The sequence below is a fragment of the Perissodus microlepis genome, chromosome 3 (assembly GCF_051167445.1).
Source record: "Perissodus microlepis isolate ML-2025 ecotype Zambia chromosome 3, ASM5116744v1, whole genome shotgun sequence".
Classification (NCBI taxonomy): Eukaryota; Metazoa; Chordata; class Actinopteri; order Cichliformes; family Cichlidae; genus Perissodus; species Perissodus microlepis.
This window is the reverse complement of record NC_140463.1, coordinates 48,787,925-48,807,142: the sequence shown is the minus strand read 5'-3', so window position 1 is coordinate 48,807,142 and position 19,218 is coordinate 48,787,925. Positions and strand designations below refer to the sequence as shown.

General features: G+C 40.8%; 1 protein-coding gene across 2 annotated transcripts in view; it reads right to left on the bottom strand.

Annotated features, from left to right (window-relative positions):
* Window positions 1–352: 352 nt before the first annotated feature.
* ache (acetylcholinesterase (Yt blood group)) overlaps window positions 353–19,218 on the bottom strand; it is a 28,835-nt gene continuing 9,969 nt past the window's right edge. For both annotated transcript variants that reach the window (XM_084924675.1, XM_084924674.1), the window contains 8 exons: window positions 13,141–13,667; window positions 12,671–12,894; window positions 12,311–12,571; window positions 10,960–11,182; window positions 10,556–10,798; window positions 9,935–10,127; window positions 8,825–8,994; window positions 353–3,455 (listed from right to left, as the gene is read on the bottom strand). In XM_084924675.1, the coding sequence (XP_084780801.1) occupies window positions 3,334–3,455; window positions 8,825–8,994; window positions 9,935–10,127; window positions 10,556–10,798; window positions 10,960–11,182; window positions 12,311–12,571; window positions 12,671–12,894; window positions 13,141–13,627 (1,923 nt within the window). In that variant the 5' untranslated portion in view covers window positions 13,628–13,667 and the 3' untranslated portion in view covers window positions 353–3,333. The remainder of the gene's footprint in view (window positions 3,456–8,824; window positions 8,995–9,934; window positions 10,128–10,555; window positions 10,799–10,959; window positions 11,183–12,310; window positions 12,572–12,670; window positions 12,895–13,140; window positions 13,668–19,218) is intronic.

Sequence of the window (19,218 nt, the reverse complement as noted above, 5' to 3'; positions counted from 1 at the left end):
CATTCACACATTCATTACTAACTTTGTGTGAATGACTTCAAGACTGTGATGTCTTTATTGTCACAATAACTGATGGATTTTATTCTCATTTCTAGGCGACAGTACTATTCAAATACTGTTGGAGCAGCAAGGCTGGCTCAGTGTTTTGCATCACCTAAACTATTAAAAGTTGAGAGATAATCAAACGACTGAAATGTTTGGTAGTTGTGTTCTGCACGGTCTTATTCTGAAGTGTGTCTGTTTCAGTGCTGCAGACTAAAAATCTTCACACGGGACACTTTTTATAGTCCAGACCGAGACTAAAACTTGTGCGTCTGTCGGTACGTGCTGAGATTCAATAAAAAACTTGAGATCGACAGCAGGCTCCCTTTATTTCTGTTGCTATAGCTTAATAAAGTCAGCGTTCGTCATACACAGAGACATACTGGGAAGCTACAGAAGCCTTCAACACTTACAGTACTAGTGACTGAAACAAACAACGATGAGGCAGAGGACTGAAAAGGAGTCAAACAAACAGTTTATACAAGAAAATAGTCATCGGCACTCATATTAAGTTCATACTTTGAATAAATATTGCTTTTAAAATGACTCTGTCCCTCATCGTTGCTGTTTTATCACGTTTTATTTTCACTGCGTTAAATATCAAATATATTCCTTTACTGATGCATTTCTGTTATTGCTAACATCAAACGTACCTTACATGAGATACTGGATAATAGGCTTGTTGAAAGTACAAATTTCACAGAATATAACAGTCAGAGTTTGGTAGGATATACTGCAGATGATGGGCTTCTGGACATGCACAAGGACTCGATAGAAGTGGCTTAAGCAGGATCTCTCTGTCCGAGAGGAGCTGGAGGGAGGAGGTGTCAGTCACATGGCCTTTCAAACATGCACTCTTTACTGGTATTTTACACATGTACAATACTTTTTTTTGTCATATTTAGTTCTTTTTAAAGCTAGACTACACGACTGAGCCACAAATAGGAGCTTTACATGCCAACGGGGACACTGTGCTGGGGCAGCCAGCAGCTAATCAGAGCGTCGCTTCAGCTCCCTCACAATACTCAAATGGAAATGTAAGAAAGGCTGACAGAAGTACAGTGATAACACACACATACATACACAGTGATATGGGTGGTAGTGGTAGTGACTCATAACTCAGGCAGAGTTGCCCCAAAGTCTTGTACGATTATACTTTTAATGTAGAATATAATAGATTTGAATGCAAATATTACTTTAATAGATATTCACAAGTTATTTAGTGTGCAGAAAATATGGATGAATAACAACCTGCCAGGTGAACGAGCTCGTATCACAGGTCTTGTGTAAACAAGACAACTGGATGTAAAGTGAATCATTTACTGCTAAACTAATGAGGCAACATATCTTAACAAAGATAAGGGGAACAAACGGTATCTGGATCCTACGCAAACAAGGTTGTAATCTGACTAAACTGTCTTGATTCTTCAGTATAACATGCTCACAACACAGGGAACAATGCAGGCTCCGACTTCTTTGTGCATAAGATATGCAAATATAAGATTATCGTCATTAAGTAAGAGTAAGAGGCGGCTTGGGTCACCTAAGCATCCAGAAACGGGAAAATTGTGAGCATCAAGTTAAAGGTTAAAAGTCTTTTTCTTGATTTTTTTCAAATGCAGGTGAATGCTGCTACACATGAGTGTTTGCAACCAAATCACAGGATCGAACATGCAAACGTCTTTTTATGGCCCTGGATGTAACCAAATGCACATCTGAGTTTTCAAATGATCAGTGCATATCTGGAGTGCATGTCTCTGTCTTGTCATTTTCCCATCACTTCTCCACCTCTGCATTCAGCAGGTCCTGTTGGCTAGCAGGCCAGAGGCTGAGCCAGTACTCTGTCACATTATCCTGCAGCTGAGTGAATTACTCTACCTCCATTAGACTAACAACAAAGCAGGAGCACCAAGAAAGGGGGATGGGAGAGGGAGCAGGGACAGAACACACGGGAGGATGGGGAGAGTGATGTAACAGAGCCGACAAGGAAGGAGGGACAGATACGGCAGATGATGAATAAGGAATAACTAAAAGGAGGGAGCAAAAGGAAACAAACGAGGAATGGAAAAGTGAAAAACAGAGGCCTAACATAAAAATGAGAAACAGGAAGGGAGAGGCGGGAATAATGGATAAAGGAAAAGAGTAAGAAAGAAATGAGGGTGGGTGGAGGTTTATTAGAGATGAAGATGACAACTAGAGTGGAGAGGACAATAAAAGGGAAGGAAGATGGAGAGGCAGAAAGCAGAGAGAGGGACTGGATGAAGGGTTGTTGTGCTGATAGAAAAAAGGAGGGGAAATGAAAGATGGAAGGAGGGAAAGAAAGATTGAGCTTACTGTCTCACATGAGAGTGGCACACGGGACCCCTGTGAAGGACACTGGGTGGCCACGCACACATGCACAATTCAGTACAGTTGTGCAGAAGAATTGACCCTCACAGGAAGGCTGAACATTTAGAAGAATTGAGCACCGACGAGCTTCAACAGACAGGCGATGCTCAAGAGGACCCATAAACATCAACGGGACTCGTTTCTGTTTCCATTCAACTGTGAAACTGAGTGAACTTGTAATATAATGCGCGTTAGGCACCAGTCAGTTGGTCTGGATGTAATATACGATCTACATCTCACATCAAACTAGAATACAGCAGTTTTAACATTGAGTAAAATGTGAGGAATCTGATATTTTCACACACAGCAACAGTTAGATAAATGCAAAATAGTATATGGCTTACCACAGGAGAAACACACAAACAAAGCAAGACCAGTACAGGTAATGGGAGTAGTGGTTGTAACAGTATTAATAAAAATAACTAAATAAATAAAAGAGAAACAAAACAGTGATGAGACCAAAAATACAACTGATATGTTGGAAAGAAGAAATCCCCAGAAAGCAAAAAAAGTGACGAGATGACCACAAAGACGAGTGAGGTTACAGTAAATCCGTAGTGGAGCAGTGTGACGGGTCAGTTAAGTTATCTGAGTCAAACTGGGCGGTTTCTGAGACGCACACATAGTTACGCACACACATTCGAGGTAATGACGCATCTTTACTCCTCCAATGACAAGTTTTACTCCACAGCCCTTAAGTTCCACAGACACACATACACAAATAAAAAAACAAAACAATAAATATTATAAATAATATAAATAAATGACAACAGTGCCTCTGCTTGTGTATGCTGTGAACCAAAAGAACCACAAAAAGATGTCAGCCTTCACTCAGGAACTATGGAGGAAAACAGCCACGGCTTGCTCGCCGCTCTTCTCTCCGTCGTCTCCTCGCTGAGACGCTCAGAGGTCAGTGCAGCGCTCCTGCTTGCTGTAGTGGTCAAACTGACTCTTCCAGTGCATCATGTAGGAAGACCAGCGGTGAAACTCCACCTTCCACTGACGTTCTGCCTCATCTATGTTGTCTGAGAGAAGAAACAGAGACAGAACAGCAAAAATGGTTAGCAGTTGAGCTTGAAGTAGGGCTGCCACGATTTGTCGACTAGTCACGATTCGTTGATAGTTTTAATAGTCGATCCGTGGTTTGAAGCTTTGTAAGATCCCAAAAGACGCAGGAATAAGTAGTAGGATTTAAGAGTGTAATAACGGACTGAAACAGAAGATGGCAGCACTGCATGTACAAGGATGCCAGCTGCCGTTAAACCCCGAAGAAGAAGAAGCAGCAGTGTCCGGTATCGGAGCTGTGTCCAAATTCAGGAACCGCATTTGTAGGCCAATTACGTTACAGTGACGCGAGGAAGGCTGTCCAAATTCAAAAACTCCTCCAAATGGGTCTGACAAATGTGTCCTTCATTTCCCCAGATTTGAAGGATGGGTTGGGTGAATCCTTCGTGGCCAACCTATCCCAGAATTCATAGCGCAGCCCAGCCAATTGCAGTTTCCAACAATGGTGGCAGCTACTTAGTTTTAATATTACTCTTATTATTCTTTCTGGGTCACAAAATAAACTTTTAAGATATTTTCAGGCGAGAATGTAGCTGTGTAAAGTTCAAATATCTGCTCGGTTTATCAAGACACCACATATTTGGAAAAGTTCTCCGATGTTTTCGGAGACGTTACCCACTAGCTCGATAACTAGAGGGTTCAAGGCTCACTAGAGCCGGTGAGAACACCGGACTCCCGGCACATCGTTTTCAGACCCCCGCGGTCTTTCGCCACTCAGGTTAAACATGATATACAAGTCACTTAGATAACTTATGTTATTGTTTGGCTTTTTTCAGTATTTTATTTGTTCCTGAGTAAATTGGTTTGGCTGAGATTAAAGTTATAGGGCCTGTCTCAATATCCGTACTTGTGCGTTCTCGTGTACTCGTGATACGTCATCAGTCGGAGACCAAGTGCTGTTCCAGTTCAAAGTACGCATCAAGCTGAGAATGCGAAAAATTCCCAGATGTGTTCTCGCTCCGCCCGTGCGTTCTCTGCACTCTCTCACTCTCCGTCTGTTTCAGTGCTTTTCCAGCAGAGATTCCCGCTATGTTTCAGTGTTCCACTATCTTGAATTCCTGTGCACTCAAAAGCTTGTAAAGACTTATCCCTGTCTCAATTATGTCTGCATTTGGGTCCAATTCCACGTACTGAATACAGATGGTCAGTTAGCTGTTTTACAGCTACTCTTGGATAATTAAGTCACCCAAACTCGATAACAACACTGTTTCATTTTAGATGTAAATCAAATACAATACAATACTATATTCCAAAAATTTGGGACACTGTGTAAAATCTAAATAAAAACAGAATGTAATGATTTCCAAATTTCATAAACCCATATTTTATTCACAACAGAATGCAGAAAACATATCAAATGCTTAAAATGAGAACATGAGTAACATTTTAGAAAGAAAAAATACGGTCATTTTAAATTTGATGACAGCAATGCATCTTGAAGTTGGGACAGGACCAAGTTTAAAGAGTTTATTTGCTCTAAAAGCTGTACATACCTTTTAGCATTGATAAAAGGTCTGTGTAACATACCAAATCCATGCTAAACAAACCAGATACCTCCTTGCCTCCTTAGGTCAAGAGATGCAGGGTCCATGTTTTCCTAAACAAATTTGAAATTTTGATTCATCTGACCACAGTTCTCCATGTTCTCCCAGACCATATTGGATTAGTTTTAGCACAGACAGCAGGTTTTCTTGATCGTGGTCACATATGGCTTGGTTTTTCTATGGCAGAGATTTAACCTGCATTTGTGGATGGTATGGTAAACTCTTTTTACATACTGTGATTTCTGGATAAATATCAGAATCATGTCTGTTTTTTTAATGCAGTGCCGCCTGATCAGTATCCAAGATTAATTTTCACGTTGTCCCTCGTGCACAGAGATTTCTCCCATGATTTTTTAAGGACATTATATACTAGAGATGGACCGATCCGATATTACGTATCGGTATCGGTCCGATACTGACCCAAATTACTGGATCGGATATCGGCGAGAAATAAAAAATGTAATCCGATCCATTAAATATCAAAAAAGCACCTCACAAAACTTGCTACACGGCGTAACTCGGCTCATAACCGTAGCACGCTGCAGCAGTATGCATCACGTGATAGAGCAGCTGTGTGTATTTGTAGCTTCGCTACCAAACCAGCATTTCATCTCCGAGGAAGTTTTCCCAGAGAGAAGTAAAGCAAGTGTGTAAGTTCATCTCTGAATGTTTGTAAAGCATTTTAGCGTTAAGCTTAACAACAGATATATGGAGGGACTGCCCCTCTCTCTCTCTCTCTCTCCTGCTGCTACTTCAATCGTGAAACTGCTTAATGATCAGCTGATCGGCTTTTCTGTCGCGAGTCCGTCTCTCTTCTTTGTTTTCGGCCCACTTCTCACCAGAAAGAGGAAACCAGCGGCTGAACAACAGCAGCACTAATAAGCTTGATAAGCTGTTGTTAGAATTTATTTAATATTACTTTCTACACCAGGATCTTTTTCTACGCAGCTGACGGCTGGTAACTGTGCAGGGGCGGATCTAGCAAAGTTTAGCCAGGGGGGCCGATAGGGCATGAACAGGGAAAAGGGGGCACAAAGACATACTTTTCTTTCTTATTCTCATTTAAAATGTCGAGCTTTTAATAAATAATTATCTGACTCTTACACCCAAAGTTTTAATCTGATGTAAAATATATAGTAGTCCATTACTGTATATAGTAACTGTTAAGTCTAATATACCCTAGTAAGCTATAGTACTTTTTCCTTTGGGAAGATACCATCTGTGCAGTCTGCAATTCTGTTGAAGAAAGATGTTGAATCTATTTAATTATTCTTGAAAAATAATTTATTTCTGTGCATTTTTCCCCCTGCATCAAATTAAATTTGATTACATCGATTAAGCATCATGAGGTGGAGGGTGGTTCCCTATTTTTTTTTTATTTTTTGCTGGGAGTTTGCAACCCTATTAGTTAGGTTGCTTAATATTTCTGCTAAGTACTCTTTAAAATACCAGAATAGGGAGGATGGAGCAGGTTTAAGTTTATTAGATTGATTGGTTTTGCTGAACTATGAAATATTTTGGGCGCAGTGTATTTTTTACATACAGGTATAACAGAATAGCTTTAGTGTTGTTATTTACTTAAACTTGAGTGTAAACTTATACAAAATGCAGCAAGATATTAAAAAAACATTTTATTGATTAAAAAACACACTATATCGGATTCATATCGGTATCGGCAGATATCCAAATTTATGATATCGGTATCGGACATAAAAAAGTGGTATCGTGCCATCTCTATTATATACTGTAAGTAATAAGACACCAAGTCTTTGCAATTTTACGTTGAGGACTATTAAGTCGACACTCTTCCACAATCTGTAGATGCAGCTTTCTGCAGACTGGCGAAGCTCCATTTCACTGTCACGTGACAGAAAAAGCTTGGAGAACACTGCCCGTCTTTACTTCTGAGAAATTCCGTCTGCCTTTTAATATCCAGCCATGTTACTGTCCTGGTGCCAGTTAACCTAATTAGTTGCAAAATGATCTTCAAGCTGTTCTATTTTTAGAAGCTCTTGCTTTCTAAGCCTTTAGAGTTAGTGTTTCCAACTTTTGATATGTATTGCTGCAATCAAATTCAAACAGAGCTAATGTTTTTCACAAAATAGTAAAATGTCTCTTTTTACTGTTTAGCAGCTAGAACCTGTACCAGACATCAATGGGAGAGCTTTCCCCTCCCAAAAGTCCAGCAACTGCTCTCCTCAGAGTGTCGTTCAATACAGAGGGAATGGTCTGGTCCATAAATAGCACTTTTTACTCTACTTGAGCCGTCAAAGTGCTTTAAACCACCAACTTTACTACCTTCTCAGCCACAGCCACCCCAATAGTTGATGCTACACAATGGTAAATGTGGTCGTCTCCCACTTTGTTATGATGTGTTGCTATCATGAATTTGAAAACTGCTTTATTGTCTTCTCTTCAGTTTGATAGAGTTTATGTTTTCTATTGTGAATGACTAGGGGTTAAGATATTTTCATGTCGCTCCATTCTTCTCTTAAATTTACATTTTACACAATGTCCCAAATTTTCAAAAATTGGGGTTACATATAAAGATATGATGAAATAATTTCATGGTCTGAAATCAACACCACAAACAGTTTCCACGGGCGGAGTCAACCATCTGATACCAATCAGGAGGAGCTGCATTTATTTAAGAAAAACAAAACAACGAACTGACACAAGCTGCTACATCCCACATAGCAAAACTGGTATTTCCCGGATCTCGCCCACATACTGCAAAGAATGATACAGGTACACATTAGGCTGACCACCAGTGTGTCTGCAACTGGCCCATGGCTGCACACAACTTACACATGACCCACATACTGCAAAGAATGACGGCCCTTTGGTGGCCGGGATCTGGTTTGCCAGAGGTGGCCCACACATGGGCCAGCACAAGGCCAGTTGCAGACACACTGGTCCTGTGCTGGCCCAGAACAGTTTCAGCTCTGGCCCCAGATGTCAGCCTAATGTGTACCTTAATCAAGACATGTAATAACAACATGTGCCGGAACATAATAGTGCAAAAGTAACATGATGAAACGAAATATAGCGCTTTTTTACTCTCCCAGATTACTCAAAGTTCTCTATACAACATGCCACATTCACCCAATCACACACTTTCTCTGAACCGAGCGCTTCCTAACTACATTCATTCACATTCACACTCTTGACTCCTGAGCTACAGCCACCAAGTAGTAACCATGAGTAAACCATCACTAGGTTTTGGATAAAGTGTAAACTAACAAACCTGTCAAACCTGCATTTGAAACGTTGGCTACTATAGCAGTATAGTATTGCAACATGGCATCTGGATCCTCTAACTAAAATAGGAAAATAGGAACATGAATAGTGCATCATTGCCAGACCTGGCCCACATCTGTTGACATACACCCTGCCATGACACCAGTCAGTCAGAAGTCCCAGCTTGATGCCGGATCCGGGCCAGACCTGTTTTCTGTTTTCTATGAGCCTGGGCCACATAAACCAAATCACAATCGGGCCAAACGTGGCATGCCATCACATAAACAGTGCCATCTATGCCAGGCCTGGCCCATATCTGGATGACATACAACTTACCAAGCCAGAAGTCAGCCAGCAGTGCTGGCTTGACACTAGATCCGGGCCAGACCTGCCTGCTATGTGGGAAAGCTCCACTTTAGTTTAAAATAATTCTTGTATCATGCATCCAGTGAGAAGTGTCATAATTTTAAGTGGAACATAAGTGAAGACCTGCATTCAATACAGATTTCAAGTGTAGAGATGAAGTAATATTTAATAGTATTTACCAGTAATATTGAGAAGGCGTGGCAGGAAGCGATTCCAGAATGCGCACATCTGGTTTCGCAAACCTTTGTGAATCTTGAGTGATTCGGTGTTGAGGCCAACGTGCTTTTGCTCGCTGACGGTAAACACAGGCCAGCGTTTCCCTCTATCTCCCTGCACGTCATTGGGATTTCTGATACAGACAGAACAAGAAAGGATATTACAATTACAACTAAATCAAATGAAAAAGCAGTAAAATGATCTCCAAACTAACTGTTAGATTCACAACAATTCTTCTTGCAGTCGATGTCGGTACTCGTAGTACATCACTACTTCATGTTCCATTCTTGCAGCATGGCGCAGAACAAAGCCATTTTGCTCAATGAGAAACAACTCAGATAATCATATCTGAGTTGTTTCAAGCTCAAACATGTACGTGCTCACTAAGGATCACTAAATGAAAATGGACAGCACCACACAGAATAGTTGTTAGATAATTACAGTTGATTGTTGGGTTTTTTTATGTATTATTGTAGGGTCTACCTTACAATATAAAGCGCCTTGAGGCGACTGTTGTTGTGATTTGGCGCTGTATAAATAAAACTGAATTGAATTGAATACAAGAAATGTCTGACAGTGTTTCTTGCTGCAGTCATTCCACCAAGTACTGAATTGTCTTCCAAGCTGATTAAATACTGATCACTCACTAAAATGCACATGAATTTGTAACTGTTACAGAATGTTTTGTTTTTGCTGACAGTTTATGCTACTATTAAAACAAATTGTAGCTTTTTCAATTCTTTGTAACTGGATACAATTTCAAAAGGAGATCAAATAATTTAATTTCCCCCACTGTGTACCTCACAGCATTAACATTTACTTATTAAAGCCTTTCCTTTAAGCCAAGTAGCATGAGGTTTAACTGTCAGGAGAAGCGCTCTGTGCCTCCAAATTCATGTCAAGACTCATTAACCTGCAGTCTCACAGGAATTAAAGGGCTGCTTACTCATACAGCTTTTCCTGCATTATTTATTTTGACTGAAAAACATGGCTGCTGAGGTGCATTTGCATAAAAAAGACTGGACATGGACATAGACCCTAATTCCATAGGTAGTTTTTTTTTGTGGCCTCACCCAGTCCGAGCAAAGTTGGCCCAATATTTCATCATACGTCGGCTTAGCTTCTCCTCATCTCGGGTGTAGTTGAGTCTCTTCACCAGTGGCAGCCCGAAAACAAATTCAATCTCATAGCCATGGATCACCCCCATCCATTCTGGCCAGGCCAGATTGGATGCCCGGTGATCGAAAAGGTAAAGATACATCCCTCCTTAAGAAATAAATGGTGGAAGAAAATGCATGAAAATTACAATTATAAATAATTAATCATCATTATTATTTCATTTTTACTCTTAAACTACAGATATGTTTTTATCTTTTACAAGGACAGTTAAAAATTAAATCATTTTTCCAACTAGAATATTTTACTGATCTATCATCAGAGTATCAACAGTTTCGCTTACATGACAAATGCAGATTAAATAGTTGTAAAGTTGTCCAGCACACTATAGCATATTTTAAATAGCTATCATCTGCATTAAAAAGTGAAAACATGAAATTTAACGCACAATTTAATTTAAGTATCGTACCAAATTGTTCTATCAACAGAAAGCAGGTCATTCAAACAGTAGCGTGTCTGGGTATGGGATATATATACTTCTAGATCTGTCAGACCACACTGGTACTCGGGTATCCTACCTTGTGAGTTTCCACTGTTCACCCCACCAAAGTTGATGCCACCCACGTTAGCCTTGAGGGCATTGTGTTGTGCATAGGAGCGAGCGAAGTGGGCCAGCGGGCAGATGACGTTGTGGTCACCGACAATGTCATCCATGGCATCACGGTTTTTTATCTCATTATTCTCATCCATCCAGTCGGTGTACTGCAGCACCACTGCTTCCAGGCCGATATCATTAGCATGAGGTACGCTCAACCTAACACCTGGAAGAGTGACACTGAAGTTTTTAACAAGATAGAAGTAAAACTGTGCCGTAATAACCTGAAGTAGAATTAACTTGAATGTTTTGGATGGATTTATACAATTCTCTCTGCTCAGTTACATATATCCATACAAAAAATAAACATGATTTTGGAGAACTTACTTTCCAGGAAGTCCTCTCTGGAGATCAGACTGTCGTTGTCCTTGCTGAAGCCTGGTGCTCCATACAGCAGGAAGTAGGAGCCTTCATTCTGATTAACGCCGAGGAGAATCTGCGTGTCTTTAAAGTTCCCTGAGTTGAGCATGGCTTCAGGAGTGTCGGGCAGAAACTCACCATCCACAACAGGCACAAATGAAAATCGGAACAGAGCGGACCATGGCAGAACCTGCATGGATGACAAACCCACATGGGACTGTGAAATAATGCAACATTGAACACCAAGAAGTGCTACTTCCTACTCCAGAACCAAGCTACTCCTTTTGTGTGACTTTTACATACTGGTACTGGGGCTGCAACGATTCGTCAACATGACGTCGATTATAAAGATTTGGCGACGGGGAGATTTAAAAAAATCTCCCCGTTTTTGTATCGCATTTGATACATTGGGCATTTTTGGCAACAATGTTAATTTTAGACAAAAAAGAGTTTTGTCCATAACATTTTGAAATTATGGGAAGTATTGATCATGTTGATGAGACAGAGGTCTCAGAAACTTATAGCATTATAGGGTTAACTTGTTATTTTGGACTAGAAAGAAAATTAGTTTCCTATTTGCACATTATTTTGTATTTAAATACTAATAGCACTTTAATTTGTACAACTAATATTTTTATTTATATGATTTTTATTCTGACAGTCCTATTGAGTCCTTTTAAAAATACATTTGATTATTTTCAAATTCATGTGTTTCATTATTTTAATTTTCTGTGGAACGAGACAGCAGAGTGGGCAGATTTGAGCAGGTGAGGACTGAAGACTAGAACAGGTTTGCCCACAGCACTGTGAGAGTTGTTGAAATACTTGCTGGCTAACCGACCAATGGAAGGAAAATTGGCAGATTGTTCAACTACCAACATAATCTTTAGTTGCAGCCCTGACTGATACAGGTACATACTGGCATGGTCCCTCTGTCCTCGTTAGTCTGACCTCCCATTTCGGTCTTCAGTTACTGAAACACGGCTCCTTATATCCGTGTTTGTGCAACTTGGCTTTGAATGAGAAAAACTTGCTAACTACATCCCTTTGGTTGGAGAAGCCCGTGCTGGAGAGCAGTGAGCTGTTTTGTGTTCTTGGGAGCACTCTCCTGAACTGTTTGAGAGAGTCTTACGTTTGAGTCCGGTCTGATTTTGATCCTTAACAACATATTGTGCACTTAGTAGGAACCACAGGTAATAAACCGTGTCATTGCATCAAAGAGCCAGTGGTTTGAAATTAAAAAACATCAAACTGAAAATAAGTCTCTCGTCCACGTTGCAAACAACACGATGAGTCAAGCAGAATTTGTGTAAATTACCTGCCACTCATGATCGATAAGTTGCTGTGGACTTTTACTGCGCAGACAGTCTATTATCTCGGTGTCATTGCCTCCGTTGCAACCGACGAACTTTGCTAGCTGTGTGGCACGTCTGCGGGCTTCAGCGGGACTCACTGAGGCCCAGGGGCAGTTGGGGACCCCACTCTGGAGGATGGCTCTAGTGAAAGTGGGTCGGCTGTCTGGAGACAACAGGTGGAATCCTACTGAAGCTCCACCAGCACTCTCGCCAAAGATCGTAACCTGTTTCACAGAGAGAACAAATAGAAAACTAAATCAAAACAGGCTCATAATAATTCTAGCATAAAAGAGGCTAGACACATAAAGCAATGAGAAACACACCTGTTTAGGGTTTCCCCCGAAGAAATGGATGTTGTCTTGTACCCACTGCAGCGCCATCCTCTGGTCAAGGAGGCCGACATTGCCAGGAGCCTCGGAGGAGCCATGCAGAGCCAGGAAGCCGAAAGCACCGATCCGGTAGTTCATCGAAACCACAATGACTGTCTCGCTGTGAGCTAGGTAACGACCATCATACACATCCAGAGAAGAAGATCCACTGTAGAAGCCTGGAAACGTGGAATATCACAACACAGCATTAACCTACAACATTAGCGCGTACTACAACAATTCATCACTGTTATTCAAGAAGTTTAATGATCAGAATTCCCAGCGTAATATCCTCAATCCTTCTACATAAAAAATAATCTGACAGACGATGAATTTTCTAATGTAATATATCAGGAACGGCTAACCCAGTGCTCCAATGACAATTGGAGTGATATTCCCAGTGTGGTTTGTGAATTCTTAAGTACCTCCACCATAGATCCACACCATGACAGTGAGGTTGTGAGGTCTGGGCGAGGAGGGCACCCAGACATTGAGGTAGAGGCAGTCCTCATTCATGTCTCTGTTAGGATTCCACATCTCACTGCCCTGGAAGCCTGGGAATGCTGTGTCCACATACTGATAGCACGCGTTGGGGTATTCCTTGGCCTCGATCACTCCAGTCCACGGACGTTTGGGCTCCGGAGGACGGAAACGGCGGTTCCCCAGTGGGGGCTCAGCAAAGGGGATGCCCAGAAAAGCAGTTATGTAGCTCTGATCCGGCACCAGCTGGCGGATGCCTCGAACTCGACCGGTACGTGTCTGAACAACCAGGTCTCCCTCGTTCTGGGAGAGGCAGAATGGGATGATGAAAGCCAGGAGGAAGATCGAGGAGAAGAGAAGAACCACAGTGGGCTGCATCTTTGTATGCGAATATGGTCTGTGTATCTGAAGCAGATGTCGTGACTCTTTCATCAGACAAGGATGGCAGGGTATGCTCTGTGTCCGCTCAGATCTACAGAGAAGACAGAGAGAGAGTAATGTGATTACAGTACAGGAGAGGACGGAGAACAGGCAGAATCAGGGAGGGAGGAATGAGACGAGAAAAGACAGAAGTATGAAAGTTTCACCAGTGTGGATTTAAGATTGGATAGGACAGACAGACAACCCCGAACAGCCAATAGAATCATATGCAATAAAATAAATAATCATCTCAAGGGTGGATTGAATGCTCTATCTTTAGCAACTAGTTAATCTATGTGAGACTTTCTCAGTGCGTGTGCACGTCCTGGTGTAGTTTATCAGTGTGCAGCATGGCCAGCGTCGATGTGTCCTGCTGCGGCTTCTGAGAAAAGACTTATTAAATATTCAACACAACACCGAGACAACAGCAGTCTGACAGAGTCCGAGCTTCACCAGCATAAACAGCTTTTTGTTCTGTTACTGCAGATTAAAAAGCTAATAATTCAAATCTGCTTATGTTTAATAGAGACTAACATTTGCAGGATAAATATGTCTAGGTGGTGAATATCAATTTACTAAGAAGAGTATATCATGTTTTTGGTGAAGGACTGAATGTAATTACACTTAGTTGGTAGCAAACATTAAAATATTTCACAGCTCTAGGATAAGAAGACCTGTAACTGTAATGATGCTGGTTGGGTTTGGTGGGTTTCTGTGCTAATAGGTCGACTAACAGACACAGTTTATTTCAATAAAGAGTAGTCCACATTAGTATGTGAAAAACAAGATACAGTCATTCAAATCAGGTGTCAGCTAAGTGAGGAGTGACTCGTGTTTGACATGAGGGGGAACTCTTTCACCTCCCCGGATACAACTGACACACAACAGAATCATAATAAGAATGCAATAAAATACAATATTTAGGCTACGTCCACACGTACACGGGTAGTTTTGAAAACTGCGATTTTCCGTTTTTGTTTGTTTTTTAAATCCCGTCCACACGTGCATTTCAAATGTTAATAACTAAAGACAGAAGCTTGGCTGTTGTGTAGACTCACAACTTAATAATGAACAAAATGCATACAGCATACATACAATTAATTTTTTACAAATTACATTTATTCAAAATCGACATTGGGATTTGGGTTGTGAGAGCGTCTGTGTTGAATGTAGAAGCCACGTCCGCCTTTGCCTTTCTAAATGGAGGGACAGTAACTCTGTGTGTATGTCAGTGTTTAAAAACTGCAGACAGATTAACAGCAACAGTATTTTGTCTCCGTCCACCATTGTAGAAATTAATCTCATGTAAACAATAACGTGAGCACAGCGTGAGGTCAAAAACGGCGCACGCCTTTGACATCGCGTGACTAAATCTCCGTTTTCCTCGTCCACACGTAAACGCAAAAACTGGGTTTTCAAAAATCTCCACCCTGGCAGAGTTTTAAAAACGCCGTTTACGTGTGGACGAAAAGCTCAAACATATAAAAATCTGTGTTTTCAAAAATACCCGTGTACGTGTGGACGTAGCCTTAGAAACAGCTGTTTTATTACAAACTATTCCACCACCTCTCACTATATGATCTCAGCGTATATGTGAATATAAGGCGATGTTGGAACAAAACTTCATTTTCATGTGTCACATTCAACATGTGTCACTTGTACGTGACTTAATGGTCACCAAAATCTGGATTACCAGTAAACGTTGAATGAAAATTTTGAAAAAGCACTACAGGTCTGGCAGAATCCAGAGATTTCAACCATATGAACTTATTTTGGATTTTTCTTTTTAACAAGTTTTTATTTATATAGCACTAAATCACAACAAAGGTTTACTCAAGGTGCTAAATGGAACAAAATAAAATATTTAATAATGATAAGTTTATTTGTATACTTAATAAAACATATTGGACCTGCAAGGAGTGTCATAATAAAGTTAAACATTCACACTCCAATGGGTGTGTCAGAGAGCAACATGAGGTTACTATCATCTCCCAGGATATTTGGCATGCAGACTGGATTGAAACACCAACCTTTCGGGTAGTCGGTGGCCTGCTCTACCACCTGAGGTACAGCCACTTAATAGCTGGGTTAAGCACAGGCATATAAGTGAGTCTATCCTGAAAGGAGGCTCATGCACCTCAAATTGCTCAAGTCATGACAGAGAGAATCTTTAGCACTGTTATCAGGAACTGGGAACATCATCTCAAAGATAAGAGCAAGCCTCACTCCAGAGCATGTCCAGTGCAATCGTGAGTTCATGACCTGCGAACTCCAGGAAGTCTGCCCAATACTAAGGTCCAGATGGATTTCCAACATAATTCTACAAAGAATTCTGGACAATTGTGGCACCAGTACTCCACAGACCGTTGCAGGAAATCAAGGAAAACAGCAGACTACCATCAAATATGAATTCTGCCAACATTAGTCTCCTGCTAAAACCAGCAAACACCCTGTGTTTCCCACGAATGTTGACCATAAAATAATCTGCAAAGCTCTCTCAGAGAGATTAGAGAAGATAACCCCCTTCTTAATTCATCCTGACCAACTGGTTTCATTAAAGGCAGGCACTCATCAACAAATACACGTAGATTAATTTAATAGACTACTCATCCAGTAAAAACCACAATATTGTCTCTAAATGCAGAAAAAACATTTGACAGAGTTAACTGGAAATTTTTATTTGCAACTTTACACAAACTTGGTTTCGGAAACTCTTTGATAAACTGGTTAAAAATATTAAATAATTCCCCAACAGCTTGTGTCAGAACAAATGACCAAACATCCTCCAGCTTCAGTCTCCAGAGGGCACCAGGCAGGGATGCCCGCTCTCCCCTTCACTGTTCGCAGCTTTCATCAAACCAGTAGCAGATGGTCTTGCCAAGAATCAATTATTTATTTTCAATGATGTAAACCATCACCAGACTGGTTAGATCTCTGGAAAGATCTAAACATTCCAGGGTCCACTCGTCTTGTATGTTCAAGACACTCCTAAATACAATTCAAAGTGTTACACAGGTTACATTTCTCAAAAGCTAAACTAGCAACAATATTTCCAAACATAGACCCATCGTGTGATAGACGTAAACAGACTCCAGCTACGTCCCTTCATATGTTTTGGTCCTGTCTGAAAATTGCTTCTTTCTGGTCATCATGTTTTGAAGTCATCTCTAAAGCCTGTGCCTATAACATCTCGCCTTCCCCCTTGGTGGCAATTTTTGGTTGTTTCTCTGGTATAGCGACTTCTGTTCCCCCTGCCCGTTTACAGAAGGTCATTGCCTTTTTGTCATTATTAGCAAGACGACTGATTTTATTTAAAAGGAAGTCTACTACTGCTCCATCACATCACCACTGGATAAGGGATGTTATGCAACATGTCAAGCTGAAAAAATCAGATGTACTCTCAACGGATCCATCAGCAAATTCCACACAACATGGGAGCCTCTGTTAACATACGTCAACAATCCACCTGGTCTGGAACGGGAACCTTGAATGTTTTTGTCTGTCCTAGAACAGGCCTGTAAAAACTGAGTGGTGCACCCCTGTTTTCTTTTTTCTCTCTTCTTGTCTTGGTGTTATCTGTCTTTATGATTTGTGGGGATTGTTGTTTTGTGGCTATCTGTAAAATAATACGAATGTTCTGTATGATAATTGGAAAACTACAAGTGTTTAAAAGATGTTAAAATTTATTGTTATATGCTGTATTAATAAATCACAGGAAAAACTGAAGAGATTATTTGCTGTGAAACCCAAAGATACATTTAACCAATCAGTTTCATCATTTGAAATGCAAATATAAATTGGAAATTTCAAGCATTTAAATACAAATTTAGCAAACAATGACTACATGACACAATAACTATGCACTCTAAACACAATAATCTAAAGACTCACTATTAAAATCACCGTTATTGATTTTGAAGCCACTCCCACAACGGCCCCTTTTTTTCCAGAGCCACCAAATGCCACATGTTCCCATATAATCTTGTGATTGGCTATTGAGGTGCTTTTTTCCACTGATACGAGAGGAGAAGTCATAGTTTCTTCTACTCTGTCCTTAAAAAATATTTTTATTTTTGCTGCTGTAGGACAGTAAGTCCTCCTGCAGGATCACGGCTAGGGTCTGTGTTTTCAAACTTACACGTGTTCCTCGTGTCTTTCCAGCTCAGTCACACCAAGTTTCCACTGTGATGGAGGGAAAGTTATTTTCTATCTCCACACAGACATTTGAAGACCCTCATAGCTAAGCCACAAAGGCTGAGACAGGTGTTTGGTCACACGGCCACTATAAAAAGGCATCAAAGTAAAACCCTAGTAAATGCCACACCGTCTCATGGATTAATGGGGCTCTGGGTTTATACTAGAAATGCACGTCCTCACAGCTAGAAACTTTAACCATTTGTGAAAATAACATACAGGAAATTGTGGAATTAGAATGGAAAGAGGATTTGGGTTTCTAAAGGTCAGAGAACATTAAGTTTAATAAACTCAAAGACTTTTTATTTTGCTTCATATTGCAAAAATGGAAACCTGGCAACCCGCCCTGGTTGTACTCTACCGCTCACCCAGGTCAGTTCACCTGGTGCCAAATGACTTGAGCTAACCTAGAGCTTGACATTTAGCTAGTTTGTCATATTAATGTTTAATTATTATATAATTGTGTCAACACATCATGTACTGTAACAGTTTCAACAAATGCTTTCATTTAAAGTGCTAACAGTGATACAATGGTAGCATTTTGAGCCCAGGCCTCATTTTTTGATGGTTTCTGTGTAACTGATGCAGTCCTGCACCTTTTACTGCAGGTGACAAGTGAAAGGTGACAATGCAAAAATACATTCTTTATACTGAGGAAGAGTGCTCAGAAATAGTATTTGTGCACTTAAGTATCGCCCCACTACTCCTCCTGTGTGACAGTTATCCTCTATTCCTTACAGTCTAAGTTTCTGTCTCCAGCCTGACTGGTGTGTGTCAACTGTGTCCAGCCACTGAAGCACAATTATTCATTTCAATTTTATACATAAAACACCAAAATCACAACAACAGTCACCTCAGGGCACTTTATACTGCAAGGTAAAGGCCCAATAATAATGCAGAGAGAACCCCAACAATCAGTCGATCCCCTCTGAGCAAGAACTTAGTGAGGAGGAAGAAAAGCTCTGAGAAAACCAGACTCGGGGAGGGGCGGCCATCTGCCGTGACCGGTCTGGGGTGAAGGGAGGAAGACAGAACAAAAGACGCAGCGTGGAAGACAGAAAGAGATTAATAATAACTAATGAATAAATGCAGAATGGTGTATAAACACATAGTGAGTGAATAAGAAACACTCAGTGCACAGTCCTCTGCAGCCTGGACCTATTGCAGCATCGCTAAGGGAGGATTCAGGGTCACCTGATCCAACCCAACTATATGCTTTAGCAAAAAGGGAAGTGTTAAGTATGAAAGTAGAGAGGATGGATGTCTCTCGAATCCCGACTGGCAGCTGGTTTCTGCAGAAGAGACTCTGAAAGCTCTGCCTCCCGTTTTACTTTTTAAAACCCAGGAGCCACAAGTAAGACAAGTCTGACAGCGAAGTGCTCTAATGGGGTTATGCGATACTGTGAGTT